At 40.5% G+C, this 14,910-nt stretch overlaps 1 protein-coding gene across 1 annotated transcript; it reads right to left on the minus strand.

The window, feature by feature from the left end:
* Positions 1-260: 260 nt before the first annotated feature.
* LOC103043047 (2',3'-cyclic nucleotide 3' phosphodiesterase) lies at positions 261-12,883 on the minus strand. Its single transcript, XM_007256259.4, has 4 exons — positions 12,664-12,883; positions 5,946-6,609; positions 4,769-4,896; positions 261-2,860 (listed from the first exon to the last, which is right to left on the minus strand). Exons 2-4 carry the CDS (start codon positions 6,589-6,591, stop codon positions 2,384-2,386), a joined length of 1,251 nt encoding a protein of 416 aa, XP_007256321.3. The 5' UTR covers positions 6,592-6,609; positions 12,664-12,883; the 3' UTR covers positions 261-2,383.
* Between the last annotated feature and the right edge of the window lie 2,027 nt (positions 12,884-14,910).

Consider the following 14,910-nt stretch of genomic DNA (forward strand, 5'->3'; position numbering starts at 1 on the left):
CATTCACGGCCCAGCCCTTCCCTGCCACAAATCAATAGTGCAAACACAGTCAGCACTGGTGTGCCACCACACAATAGAGCAGCTTATTTTAGTGCAAAATCCCATGTGAAACAAATGGTTACACACACATTATGTGCTTGGAAGACAGACTGAAACAAAACGCAAAATGAAAAGAAAAGCCTAAAACCCCATAATGAGGAAGTGTAAAGGCCGCAGCTGACTGTAGAAGAAAACAAAAGGAAAGAAAGAAGCGGACACAGTTTTAGAGCCAAGCAAATTCTTTTATTAAGTGTACAAAACAAACGTAAAAAAAATGTAAGTGCAAAAAACATAGCGCCTCATAGTGTCGGAGGCCTACATGAGCACAGCTGCTGCCTTCGAGCACCCAACTGCGGAGAAAGGCAGGAGGCAGTGGCCAGTCACAGTATTCAGAGTGCACCTTTTGTCGAAAGTGACAGCGAAGGGAAAGAACGTTGCTTGTGTGACACTAGCTCTAAAGCTAAACCGACTGAATAACTAACCAACGATAGTGCTGGCGGTCGCCATTCGAATCGACAGTAGAAAATCTTGGTTATGTGAAGATATCATTGTGGCGTGTTGGCTAACATTTTTGCTAACGTTTTTGCTAACATACTGGCTAAACTGCACATTCAGAAAGAAAGCTTCCATGGAGCGACAGCTGCTGCAGCACCACATGAAGGCTTGCCGAAAAGATATTGTTGGTACTTAAACACCACTCTTAATGATACACAGTAAATAAGCCACTGTGTGCATTAAGTCTGTACTAAATTTAGGACATTTTGGTAACCTACATCTGTCCACAGCTATAGGCTTTTTTTCTTTTTTTGCAAAGCATTTTTTGTTAAGACCAAGATGAGACCAAATTTAATTAAATTAGGCAAGCTGTCGAAACTTCAGAGGCTTTCAAAATTCAACCATGATCTACAGGTATTCAACTTCTTGGAATTTTTCCTTAAAAAGGAAGGATGAGTACCGACGATAATACTGCATCACCATTCAGATCAGCAGAAAAGATGATGATTAAGTGAAGATAACATGATGGCTAGACGGCTCATTCATAAAGAAAGCTCCTGTGGAGTGGCTACTGCTGCAGCACCGCATGAAGGCTTTCCGAAAAGACATTCACAGTTTCACTCATTGAGAATAAGACTGAATGTGTGGTCAATGATTGATACAGAGAGGAAAAGTGAAGTAAAAAATGCCTGTGTATTGGAGGTTGATGTCTAAATTGAAATTGAAATGTGCTAAATTTTTTTTTTGATGCGGCATGCAGTCTTAATGAAGTTCATCACAAAAGTCATAATAGGAATAATAATACTATTGTACTGCAAAAAGAGAAGAGAAACACCAAATACTCCAAACAAACAAACAAACAAAAAAAAACATGTGCATACACACACACACAAACACACGCTCTCACCAGTCCACCCAAACAAACAGTCAGTCAGTCAGTCAGGTCATACAAACAAACAAACACACAGTATTAAACCATAAGCAAATTCATGAAGCAGACTAAACAAACAGGAGTATTAATGAGCCAAAAAATGTACAATTTGGCACTGATATTGGCTGTCAAGTTGCAGAATCTGACAACCTGACCTTCTAGAACTCCAGTCTGCTCAAATACAAAAAACAGGGCCCAGTTTTCCAAAAGCATCTAAGCATGGAGAACATCTTAATATGGCGAGAGAGTGCTCAGTGTGAAGCTCACTCGACCATTTAGGCTAATCTAAGTGCTAAGAATCTTTTGAGAAACCCACCCCAGAACTAATCAAAATTAGAACAAAACAAACAAAAAGAAAGTGACCGGTGGTGACCACAAAGCTGTGTAGCTGTTGACTAAACTAATGAACAGAGCTAAACACGTCCCAGTAATTAAGCTAAGCTAAGCTAACCTCATTTCAAGTGCAAGGGAAGACTGACTGAATACAGCAGTGCAGAAGAGAACAGATAGGCTAGATAGTGCAGCGGCCAAAGCCGAGTGAGCTAGTAGTAGCACCTAACGAGTGAACTATGACCTACAGCAGGGTGTGAGAAATGACCTTAAGGCAGATTCTAAGGCCTCGGAGCTTGCGCTGCCAAGCGAAAGGGAGGGGAGGAAGAAGGCACCTGCTAATGGGGAGGGCTGGGGGCCAGTAGGCTGCTTTGGAATGATAGGGGCTTGCAGTATGTACCAAAAACTCCCCCAGCCCTATGCGTACACTAAAGCTGAAATAGTACATACACACGCATACACACACATACAAAACCCACGGCAATCACACAAGAAAAATCAACCGCACATATACAAGGGAAAAAACCAGCCTCAGGCAAACTGGAAAAGAGGGTGGGGTTGGGGATCAGGATCTCTTCTCAAGCTCCCTCACAGAATGGAGCACTTTGGCTTCTTCTTCTTCTCGCCTCCCTCCTTCTTGGCTGGTTCTGCTGGACGCTTGTCTTCGGAGAAGCTGGAGAAAGTGGTGTCGCATGTAACCGCCTCCCTCAAGGTCAGGTACCAGCGGCCCCCGCCCAGGTAGGAGAGCGTGCCCAGCTCCAGCTCCTCCACAGTAGATGCCTCCTGACCACCCTTCTTTTGGGCGAGGATGTCCAGGAGGTCCGGGCCAGTCTGAACTGCCTCCACATTCGCAGCGCAGCCCAAGGTGACGTGAGCACGGCTTCCCACTGGGAGGGCCTCCACACTGGGAAGGGAGGCCTCGGGGACGCCTTCTTTGTCGGCCCCCTCGGGCCACAGCTGCAGCTGTTCTGTGGTCAGTGCCACGTGGGCTCCGAACGTACGAGGGGTCACCATGAGACCCACGACGGACAGCTCCGCCGAATTGCCCAGCGCGTCCTTCACCACCTACAGAGGGGAGGAAGGAAATAAGTATTTGAAAGATTGCTTGTCTCTGTTTCTGAAATGTTATGCAGTTACATCGTTTGAGCACCAGAGGTCGCAGTTCTGCTAGTGCAGGCCAAAGAAACAGTGGGCGTAAGCAAAGGGCAGAGGATGCATCAGTAATTTTTTCCGGCTATGGAGGGGTGTGGATGGGGATGGGGGTCATTGTGGTTGCTGCACAAGTTTTGGCTTTCCAGGCTTTGACTCTCTTGGGCCAGGAGAGACGACAGATCCTCCACCCAGCTCTCACAAGCCAAAATGTACAGCAGATTTTTAAGTAACGTATTGGAGTGAAAAGTAAGATACCTGTTTTTTTTAATGCAACCAAATTAAGGTAGAAGTCACCTAGAAACAGAAATATTAGTAAACTAGTAAAGATAGTGCTGGGCGATTTTCACGATTAATTCGGATCATTCGAATTACAGTTTTAATGCGATTTTCAAAATAGGATCATCGCGACTTAACATACAATGACGTGCGGAGGCGGGGGAGCCCTGCCTGTCCCAGCTGGTCTGCATCAGGACTGATTAAGCAGTCAGCTGAGACCGGCATAAAGACTCAGCCTCATTTTTTAGACCATAATCACCCAGCACCAATTAACGATACAAAAAAAAAAAAAAAAAAAAATTAAATTAGAGTAATATTATATTTCCTTTGTTACTGTCCGTGTAGACAACAATAGATTCACTCTAGATTGCCTAAACAAACATGTGATTAATTAAGTAGTAAAACAGCACGTTAGTTTGTTTACACTTAGAACAGTACAATGAGCTTTTATACAAGGAGCATTTTTTACTTTTTATACACTTGCGTAAAAAGAAGAAAAAAAATTGTCGTTCAAATTTTGTTCCAAATATTGTGAGAAAATCAAAATCGCATTGTAAGCAGAGTGCATCATTACACCCATAGTGAATGCTCTACAAACCTTTCCTACATCTGGTCATCAGCTGCATTAGCTGCTGGTACAAGTCTCCCTATATTTGCCATTGATTCATTTGTAGAACAGAATGTGTAGAACTGTGGACGAGTTGCAAGTTCAGTTAATTGCCTTTCCAGATGTCATGCTGAACTCTGCCTCCTCGCCAGAAACCGAATCGCTTTGATAGCATGTGTATTGCGTGGCAGAATTAGTCAGATTCCTTTTATTTATTTATAAACAAGAATTAATCTGCAGTTCCAGTAGACACAGAAACAGTGAGTGTAATTTTAACTGTTGCACTTTTATGGCAATGTGTGGCTCAGCAGTACTTTTTCTTCTTTTATTGTTTACTGACTGATAACAGCCTGCCTTAACTTCCTATAACTGATGGGAAAGTCTTAACCATACAAAAAGTATTAACACTGCAAACATACCACAAACCATGGTGTAGTTGATTTAGACCATTTGTTTTGGTCAGATCCAATTTTTGACCTTTGGTCCAGACCACAGCCTGTGGCACTTCTTATACCTGCTATTTTGGTTTTGGATAAGTTTGGGATGATACACTTAATAATGCAAAAGGATCAAACCAGATTTTAACTCAAAACACATCTCTACATAATGCACAGTAACTAAGCCACTGTGTGCATCAAGTCAGTACTAAATAAATGTCATCTTGGTAACCTACAGCTGTACACAGCTATAGGCTTTTTGCAAAGCCATTTTTAGCATCATGATATTCTTACAAATTCTGTTGAGACCAAATAGAGTGGCATTCAAATTTGGCAGGCTGTCAAAGCCTCAGAAGTCTTTCAGAAAACCTTTTTTCTTCAGCTGTGATCTACGTATATTCAATTTCTTAATTTCTTCTTGGAAAGGAAGGATGAGTCACAAGTAACACACTAACCACCAACTTCCCCTCCCCCTAAAAATGGACCTTCACTGAAACTGACCTGTTGTTCAGCATATTCTTTCGACCCTTCTGCCTTTCCGTAGTCGCAGAACTTGGTCGTGCAGTGGAGCGGCCCTTTGTTCTGGAAGTACTGCTCAAGGTCCACCTCTTTCTCGGCTTCGCCAGTAACTTAAAAGAAAAGAATAATAATAATAATAATAATAATAATAATAATAATAATAATAATAATAATACAGACATTATTAAAAAGAATTATTTAAAAGTCAGATTTAATTTCTTAAAAAGGAAACTAAAAAGAAGTCAGATGTTTCTCCATTTCCAACTGGATTAAATATGCTGTTTCCCAGACATAGATCTCTTTATTCATGAAGACACAAAAATAACTAATTTCCCTTTAAAAGGGAGAAACGGTTGATATATGGTTCATTGAATGAAATGTTACAGTTAAACAGAAAAAAACAGTAAGATTTTAATAAGCCATTTTTTTTAATATGAGGATGTAAAAGTAAGCCATCAAGCTTAAAATTCTTTAAAACTACACCCACAGGAAGAACCACACCACTTAAATCACATGATACAGTGCGTGTGTGGCTATTTCAGGCTAGATTTGTTACACGATTTGATCAGATTCAGCATTTTTGGCAGAAACTGGCCCATAACCAATTCTCGTTTACTTCTACTGTGTACGCTTTGCTATTTTTTTTAGCCCGTGTTATTTGGAGTTAGTTTGGCCTTTCTTTCCTTTCATATTGCTAGGAGTCTTTCCACAAGCGGTGTGGAGTGAACAAAATATTATAATAAAATTATAATGAAAATATTATAATGCAAAGCCAGATATATTTATTTGAAAAACAGAGTGGTTTGGATGGATTTTCTTTTTTTTCTGGCCATGACTGCTTTTACTGATTGCCTGAGCAACTCTGGCACTGCTAATGGCTTTGATACAAGAGTTACTGCGAACACTGAGATAGATATTAGTATAACAAAAGAAACTGAACACAATTAGAACTGAAAAGAGCTGATTATCTAAAAAAGAGTGACATTCTTACCAAAAAGATTCCTAAAAGCTACACTGTCAATGCATTTTAATAATTATAAACAAATAAATCCGTAGACTAGTTCATAATTGGCATTCTAATCACTTCTGACAATGAAAGCCCTGATCATAGTGAGTTGAGATACAGACCCACAAACCCACTAACCCACTGTCCACTCACATTCATTTAGATGAGTCTTAAAGGCCTCCAGAGTGTCCAGGGTCTTGATGAAGTCCATAGTGGAGCACTTAATCCTCTCCTCAACCTCTGAAAGCAGGAACCAGCCGAAGAACTCTGGAATCTCTGGCTCTTTTGGCTGCTGCGCTGCCTCTTTGGGAAGCTCTGCCTTGTCCCCCTCAGCCTCTGCTGGTGGCTTTTCACCTTCTGCGTTTGGTGCCTCACCACCTGCTTTCTCTGTTGACTCTGCCTCCTTTGCTGCAGTAGGTTCTGGTGCAGCTGCAGCCTCTGCTTTTCCAGCATCCCCTGCTTCCACCTTCTGCTCCGATTCGGAAGCTTCTGGTTTCTTCTCTGGTTCTTCAGCGGCCTTTTGCTCCACAACCTCAGCAGGCTTCTCCACCTCTGGAGCCTTTGCCTGTAGTTCCTCAGCTGCTGCTTCCACACTCACGACTACTTTGACTGAGTCTGGGGGCGAGTTGGCTTCTGCAGGCTGCACCTCTGGCACTTTCTCTGTGGCCTCCATCTCTGGTTCAGATATTTTTACCTGTGGTTTCTCTTCCTCTGGAGGACTGGCGGAGGTCGATTCCTTATCTTCGGCCTGCGACTCTGCGACAGCCTCTGGAACTTCCTGATTCTGTTCGGCTTCCATTCCTCAAGAACAGCGAGTCTAAAGAGAAAACACAAACAGAAGATCCTTATCAGAACCGATGGGACTCCAAATAAACAGCTTTAGGCAGGCGTTCAAAATATAGCCTAATTCGAAGCATTTGACATCACATGGCCTATATTAATTCTACAACACAGAGCTTATGGGTCATGCTTAGTCTGGCGCTCTACATTTAGGGGGAAATCCATTCCATTCCAATTTCTGCATATTTTAGAGGTATAGCAATATGAAGTATGACTGCAATGATTCCTAGATGTAACAGACAAGAACAATTTTAAATAATTGTCATTGTTAATTGTTGCTCGTAAACTAATTGTCAATTAATAGCACTAAACAAATTACTGGGGACAGAAACACAATGGGAGAAAGGAAATGGGATCACTCACACAGTATACACTCAACTTGACCTGCGTCTCCAAAACTGGCCATATATGTAATCTGGTCATAACAGATTACATATTTCCTCACTAAATAGCAGCATTTCCCACATTTAATAGGACATTTTACAACATTTTACTACCTCCTAAAGCTGACTGAGAAAAAAGCCAAGATGTGCAAATCAGTCATCTAAGCAAGAGGTGCTACTTTAAAGATTATGTAATATAAATCATTCTAGTTTTAACTTTTTTGTTTACTTACGAATTTAACGTGTTTTCCATATGATCTATATAGTTTGGATGACTTTAGTATTAATCTTCAAATGCTGAACATTTTAAAATAAAGAAAACACACTAAATTTAATGTGTATCTCTAGTAAATCTGAAAAATAAGCTTCTATGTGGACTAATTACTTTGCCCTATTCTTTGCCAGTAATATGTATTTTTCAAAAACACCAAAAACTTCTCAAAGCCCTCAAAAAGCAATAATAAAACATCATTGCTGTAAGCAAGCTTTCAAAACTACTTAAATCTTCAGATGTCTTGTTCCATGAGCATCACTGTAAACAATTCTGACTCAGCAAGTTTCTCCAAAACTGAGAATTACACCCCAATCCACGACGAATACCTCCGTTTACACCTTAATGAGCAAATTCTGTTCAAATTAGTGGAATTTCCCTTTATCAAACTGTGACAGTCCCACATTTAATGCAGAAATTTACAGCAGCTGTCACCCAAATCGGTTATTTCCTTCCACCACTTACCGTCACAGTGACTTGGTCTGGCAGCATATGGCTAATTAAAACGTTTCTAGCGAATAATCCAACATCTGTCACCAGAATTTATTCATAACGGTATTTAGAGCATAAATCCACTGGTTTACTGATTATCCTTGTTCAGCATTCAGTTTTCATCTGCTTTAGAAGATAAACTGAGGTGTTAATAAATTTTGAGATACTTGCAACCAATCAGGAAATGTCAAAACAGAACCGCAAGCCACCCCCGTATTAGAGCCAAGTTTAGCAACAGAGTGTGTTTTCAACTTAGTCATAGAAAGACAGGGGCGGGGGTGTGAAGAAAAGCCTTTAAATTGGTGAAGAATATTTATATCATATATATTTTTATCACAATTTTTAGACTTTTAAAAGGGTCTGTAACCGAAGAGTGGCTTTTGTATGGCACTTCTCAAAAACAAATTGAAGAATTATTATTTTAATAAATGTAGCTTTATAATATTGTTCATGCTTAAAAATAAAACATATATGCCCATGAACCGGTGATGACAAACTTAAAAAAAAAACTTTGTTAAAATGTTAAGAAAATCAACTAATCTAGATTAGTGTCTCCTGCATCTGTTAAGAAATATGTAAAGATCTTAAGCAGTTACAGTCTCTAGACCTAAAGAACCCTTATCGCATTTTACTTGCATTTTATTTTAAGCAGAGTTCCTCTTCTCATGTGTATTTGTGTGGGGTGTTTATGCACTTCATCTATTAAAATAAATAAATTATTTACGATTTGTGTTAAGAGGACTCTAGACTTACTTTTTGCACTGGTGCACCGAAAGTTTGGTTGCACCCAAATTTTCAACCGCATTGCATTTAACACTGCAGGTTTACCGCTTCACCCTAGCCCCTGCATTGCTATACATTTACTACTGTTTAATATAAATGTTCCGCATTTGAAGCACAGTTTTACACGAAAGGCAACTTACTGAAAACAAAGTTAGTGCTTAAAGTGCTTATGTTTAAATTCAACCCATTGGGCTGTAAGGAGCAGTAAAGCTACTCTGATGAATTACAGAGGATAAGGGAGTTAGCCTGTGCTAACTGTGACCAACTAGTGGTGCTGGATAGCGCTGCTAACCGGGGCCGAGTAGCCCTGCTAACCAGGGCCGAGTAGCGCTATTAACCTGGGCTAAGTAGCACTGCTAACTGGATCTGGCTAGTGCTAGTGAACCGCAGGGAAACTTTCATAGACTTGTTTTCTGGCAGGTCACACCGGTGTGATCTAAAAAATTTTGTAGTGCACCACTAAGAAATTAGGTTGCACCAAATTGGTCGCACTCTAGAGCCCTGTATAAATAATAAAGCGTTTCATAAACATGTTAAAAGATGTGCTGCTGATTAATACTGAATTAATACTGGCTTTCAAAGATCTGCACAATGAATATGAATAAAATGAATGCAGAGTGCAGACAGAAGGATCAGCCTATAACATATGTATTAAATGTTGAGCATTAATAAGCATCAAGTTAAAACACTTAATACAGGTTTGATGAGTCAGCAGTTTTGTAAAGAAGCTGATCGAACAAAACTGACTGTATTTGTATGGACTGAGGAGCAAAGGGTATGTTTTTAAACATCTATAAACAAAAAGAACATTTCAAAATTTGGGCCCTTTAATAAATATGGTCCCTGCAATGCATTTTTTCAGATCCATTTGATTTCCCAAAACCTTACAAAATGCAAGCCAGCTGACTCTTCTCCCACAGACATGAGCTCATCCCCTGAAGCCTCAGCACAGGCCTGCCAACTCAGGTAAATTCAAAAAACAAATTTCCTCCATCTCTCAAGGGATTTCAGGCAGAAACTTGAGGAACCACCCCTGATGCAGTCAGCACAATTCCCGTAGCTTAGTGTCAGCTCTTCCCCGGACTTCATATCTCCTTCCCTGACCATGTTTCTCCTGCTGCCTCAGCCTCAATCGCTTGCTCAATCACTCTCTCTGCTCAGCCAGACATAGAGGGTTAGAGCAAAATGCATCACCCTTTATCTCAAACATCTATTCAGGAACAGCCAACTGTCCTTTTCTCGATTTTACAGCCACGGCCAGAGCCAACTGCGGCCAAACATGAAAAGTAATCAGCTGACCAATGTTCCTGTTTAACGCTCAGCTATTAAGCAGAGACCCAGAGGCACTGACAGTAATCAGTCAAGACTAGGGTTTTTTTTTTTTTTTTTTTTAGATAGTACTGTCTACGTGTGGTACAACAAAATCAAATACCTGCAAAAAGATTAAATCCAGTTTTCCACATTCACGAGTAACTCCACTAGAATCCATACTTTCCCAGTAAACCGCATGCACCCAGTAAACCCACTAAAACCTGTACAGACCCAGTAAACTGCTCAGTTTCCCCCCAATAGTACCTATATTACTAAATGTAAATCCACTTAACCAACTATTACCTATTTGTTTCAATAAAACGTATTAGGACCAATATCCACTTACTAAACCCACTAGGGTCAACACAAACTATATTTATATTCTCTATTATTAAAATGTATATTCCCCCCAGTACATTATTTAATAAACCCAATTGGATCCACAGACATCAAGGAAATATTCCAGTAGAATCTCTATGGACCCAGTCAACTCTCTAGATACTACAGTATATTCCCAGTTAAACCTAATTAACCAACTGGGTCCCATTTGTACTCAGTAAAACCATTAGGTCCAATATTCATCCAGTAGACACACCAGAACACACATCATCCAAGTAAAACCACTAGGATATATACTCCCAAAGTAAATCCAAAACCAACAAGTACCCCATTTAGGACCAATATTCACTTAATAAACCCACAAGAATAGATACACATTGTATTCCCCCAGTGTGCGTCATCCACAAAACCCACTAGGATCCATAGTCACCCAGTGAACCCACTATGCATGCAGTAAATCCTCTATGTCCTATGTGCACACACAAAAAAAACCATAAGGACATATTCTCCAGCCTAGTAACACCAAACATATGGTAAGCCATGTAATTAGAAAAGCTATTTGGACCAATATCCTTTACAGTAAACACAGTAAATTCACCAGTGTTAAATCAACACTGTTAGTGTAAAATCAACACTCTCAGTGTTGATTTATAACACTAACAGTGTTAATTTAACACTAAAAGTGTTGATTTAACACTGGTGAATTTACTGTGAAGATACTGTAGATCCCATAGGTACCCAGAAAACCAATTAGGGTCAGAATGATAGTAATATCTTATCAAACACTCTAGGGTCCATGTGCACTATATTCTTATAGTCCCAGTGAAGCCACTAGGATTCACTTCCACTCAATCCTCTAAGACCAATACACACCCAGAAAATTGTGTTTCCAGATTAAGACCAATACACACCCAGAAAATTGTGTTTCCTATTATTAGGACATATATTTCACCCATATACCAGCCACTTAACCCACTAGGATTCATAGCCAACCAGTAAATCAACTCAATCCTCAGACCTTTACACACCCAAAAGAACAGTAGGACCGATAGTCCCCACCCTAGCAAAGCCACCCATATGGTCCCATATATATCCAGAAAAACGGTTTTGACCAATATACCTTTCCATAAAGCAACTAGATCAACTAGATATGTATCCAGTAAACCCGTTAGGGCCAAAATCTTAATAAGTTCTTAGTAACCCCTCTAGGATCGAGGCACACTGTATTCTTCTATTATTAGGACATATATTACCCCAGTATATTATACACTAAACCCAATAGAACCTCAGATCTGTACACACCCAAAAAAACCTAGTAGGACCTATAATCCATCCCTCCCAGTACATTTACTAAACCCACTAGAATCCATATCCACTCAGAACACCCATTAGGACCAATAGTGCCTAAAAGACCCAAGTAAATCCAAAAATTAAAGCCACCCATATGGGCCCATATGTATCCAGTAATCCTATTAGAAGCCATATGCATCCATCCATCCATCCTCCCATCCCTCCCTCCCTCCCTCCCTCCCTCCCTCCCAATAACCCCATTAGGATCATATGCAGCCCAAGCAGGAGGCCTGCTTAAAGTGTGATAAAGCCCACGCTGAGTAAACCTGCAGCAGCAGCTAAAGCTGAGTTTTACCTTGAACGCAGTCCAAAACAGAGGGGAAACAGGGGCACACAAAGGGGGACCGATAGATATAGAGAGAGAGCAGGAGCGGAGGATATCTGACCGCAGGGACCAGGCCAGCCAGGCTGCCAGCGTGAGACTGGAACACCTGCAAACGGTTTGCGTCGCTTTCTTTCTTTCTTTGTGCGACTAAATTAGATTTGGGCCACGCCGCGCGCTGCTGCTGCTCCATATCAGACAAAGAAACGCAAAGAGCTCCAAACAACCAAATCCGCCCAGCCTTCTTTCAGCCTCACACACAAACACACACTAATGCATTAATATAGGGGTACTACAGTTGCCTCACAAATGTACAGGTTTAATAATAGTAATAATTAAAAAACGAGGGCAGCTGGAAACAGCTGTAAATAATTAACTTGCTGTCCAAAAAGAAATGAAAGGCGGCGCGAGGAGGGGATTAGTGTAATTTGGTTAAGTGTGTAAGAAAGCTGTTAAAACACTTTAAAAAAGGGAAGAAAGGAATAGATTTGGATTTTGGAGGAGATGATGTGGGGAGTGGCTGCGCACCACACACACACACACACACACACACACACACACACACACACACACACCAGCGTGGCACAACGGGGCAAAAAAGCGCTGCGTCTGACAGAACCCAGGCCAAAAAACACGCTGGCCCAAGCCACGTGATGCCAACAGAATACATAGAACTATTAAGAGACTCCATTAAAATTAACAAATAAACAAAAACAAGAAGAGGAAGCTGAGCTCAGCCAGGCGGACTCGCAGCATAAGAGAAAAAGTAGGTCCTCTTACCCGGGCTGGAGGTTTGAAATTAACTCCCGAAAAAAGAGGGGCCGTGCAGAGGCGAACAGCAGCGCTCCTTCTTCTCTGTGTTCTTCCGCCCCCTCGTTTCTCGCCGGGTTGAGAAAACGAACCCCCGCCTGGCCGAGCAGAGATCAGGGGAAACGAAGCACAGGCCACACGGCGCTCTTGAGCTGTGTTGGGGCACGGGCACGCGGGCGCGGGCACGACTCTCGCGAACGCGCACAGTGGGTGTGGTCAGTTGTCAGGACCCCGCCCATGAAATCTGCATAATAAGCTGAAAGCGTAGATCCTTTGGTTTGGAGAGGTAGGGCGTGGTCACGGAGGGTTCAGAGAGACTCATAAGGAGGGGAGGAAGGAGGAAGGAGGATGGTTTTTATTGTGTGAAAAACACAAAATATGAGAAATAAAAATTAGAATTTTATGATATGGATGAAGTCACCAAACCATGGATTCAAAAGATAAAACAATTATTACTTCAGTAAAAGTAACAGTCCCCCAATTTAAATAAAGGATATTTTCTCTATTTTGATTTTAAAGTGCTACTGTCGTTTTTTTGGATGTGGATAACTAAATAATTAATTATATTTAGCTAAAATAATTCTCTAATATCCCTGTTAGTTTAACAATAATTAGGCCTGTCACAATAAAAAGAATTGTGGAGGATATATCGTTCCAGAAATTATTGCAATAAACAATATTATTGTCCTTTTAAAGGTCTCATTCAATCGTTTTTTCATTAATTAAAAAAAGTCAAGTATGAATGAATGCCAGGGGAGCCGTTTTTTTTCAGAAAAAAGTGCTCCGGTGTTTCTATATAGCTCTGCTTTAGCTCACTGAATTACTGGTCTCTGAAGAAAGATTTTTTGCTCATAAATATTCTTACATATGTTGAAAAATTTTGTTTTCTTTCTGTAATGCACAAAAAAAGAGTATAATACTCTAATATAAAGTCCAATAAAATTCAAATAATTTTTTTTATAGAAGCCTGTGTTTAACATTTTATATTTGATATTGACCTTTAATTAAAATGCCACTGATCTAAAAAAAATGCTGTTGATGCCTATTTTAATAAAAAAAGTGGGTGTGGCCAGCAATTAAGACCAGGCCTCCTACATTAGCCGATATGCACTTAAAGGGCACTAAACCCCTTGAGTTTAGCTGACTCCATCCTCAGCTCAAATTTGAAAAAGGCTAAAAAACGAGAGGGGTCGTTTGGGAGGGGCACTGGGTGATGTATGGGTTTAGAGGCAGGGCAGGAGGAAGAGCTGATTGGTTGAGCTGCAGCAGCAGCAGTGTGCCTCTGATAGCGGTGATACCCAAATGGTTAAATGTCAGCAGGGGGGTGGTATTATCGACTGACTGACCTGCATATTGTGATGTGTCCGCATACAAAAGTACATGGAAACATCATCCTTGCCTACAGCACAGTTGAACCTGTGAGGGCGCTGCAGAGGCAGAATTTACCACAATAAAAGCGTTTTTTAAAGATTAGGAAATATGAACATTTAAGCAGGACTGGTATGTTTCATTACGTTAAAGGAACACATTTCAGTCAATACTGGAAAAAGTATAATTTAGGGTTTCGTGGTTCTTTAAGAGAGACAAATTGTTCTTGCGAGTTTTTATTGCGTAAAACAAAGGACAGTCAAGATTTGATTATTTTGATGGTATCATAATTTTATTTAGCACTAATAAAAAAAACTATCGCACTTAAGAACACAACATTTAGTTCAGTATTGCAGATTCAAACTAAGTTTCAAAACATTAATATTAATAATAATGGTACAGAATAGCGTGGATATGACTTTGAAAGCTGTTAATTGATGTTAGGGGCATGGTCAAACTGGTCAAATGTAATGTTAATGTTAATATGTCTTGCTTGCCAATATTGCATAGCCACTGAGCTGCACTTGTCTGCTTGCATGGACAATTCAAGCCACAGGTTGAGAAGAACTGGTCAGCAGCAGCCCTGTTATTTTAGCCTACATATACTCAATATGAAGAGAGACAAAACTCAGGAAAAACCCTGAGTGATGTTGCAGAAAAGAACCGTTTAGTTACACAATCTACACCAGTCAGGTCTTGTCAGTTGATACTGACTCTGACATCAGTGCTGCAGAGTTGCATATAGCTGGGTTTTTCTCGTCACACTGTAATTCTGCTAGAGGAGCATTATAAACTGAGAATTACAGCATGATCCAGTGCTGGAATAGCTTAGACCTGTGTTCAAAAAAG

The sequence above is a fragment of the Astyanax mexicanus genome, chromosome 19, assembly GCF_023375975.1.
Source record: "Astyanax mexicanus isolate ESR-SI-001 chromosome 19, AstMex3_surface, whole genome shotgun sequence".
Lineage (NCBI taxonomy): Eukaryota > Metazoa > Chordata > Actinopteri > Characiformes > Acestrorhamphidae > Astyanax > Astyanax mexicanus.

Coding starts and splice junctions, on each gene's coding strand:
- LOC103043047 (XM_007256259.4), bottom strand. CDS start 6,591: ATGGAAGCCGAACAGAATCAGGAAGTTCCAGAGGCTGTCGCAGAGTCG. Junction 4,897..5,945: donor TAAGACTCATCTAAATGAAT/GTGAGTGGACAG, acceptor TTTTCTTTTAAG/TTACTGGCGAAGCCGAGAAA. Junction 2,861..4,768: donor AAGAATATGCTGAACAACAG/GTCAGTTTCAGT, acceptor TCCCCTCTGTAG/GTGGTGAAGGACGCGCTGGG.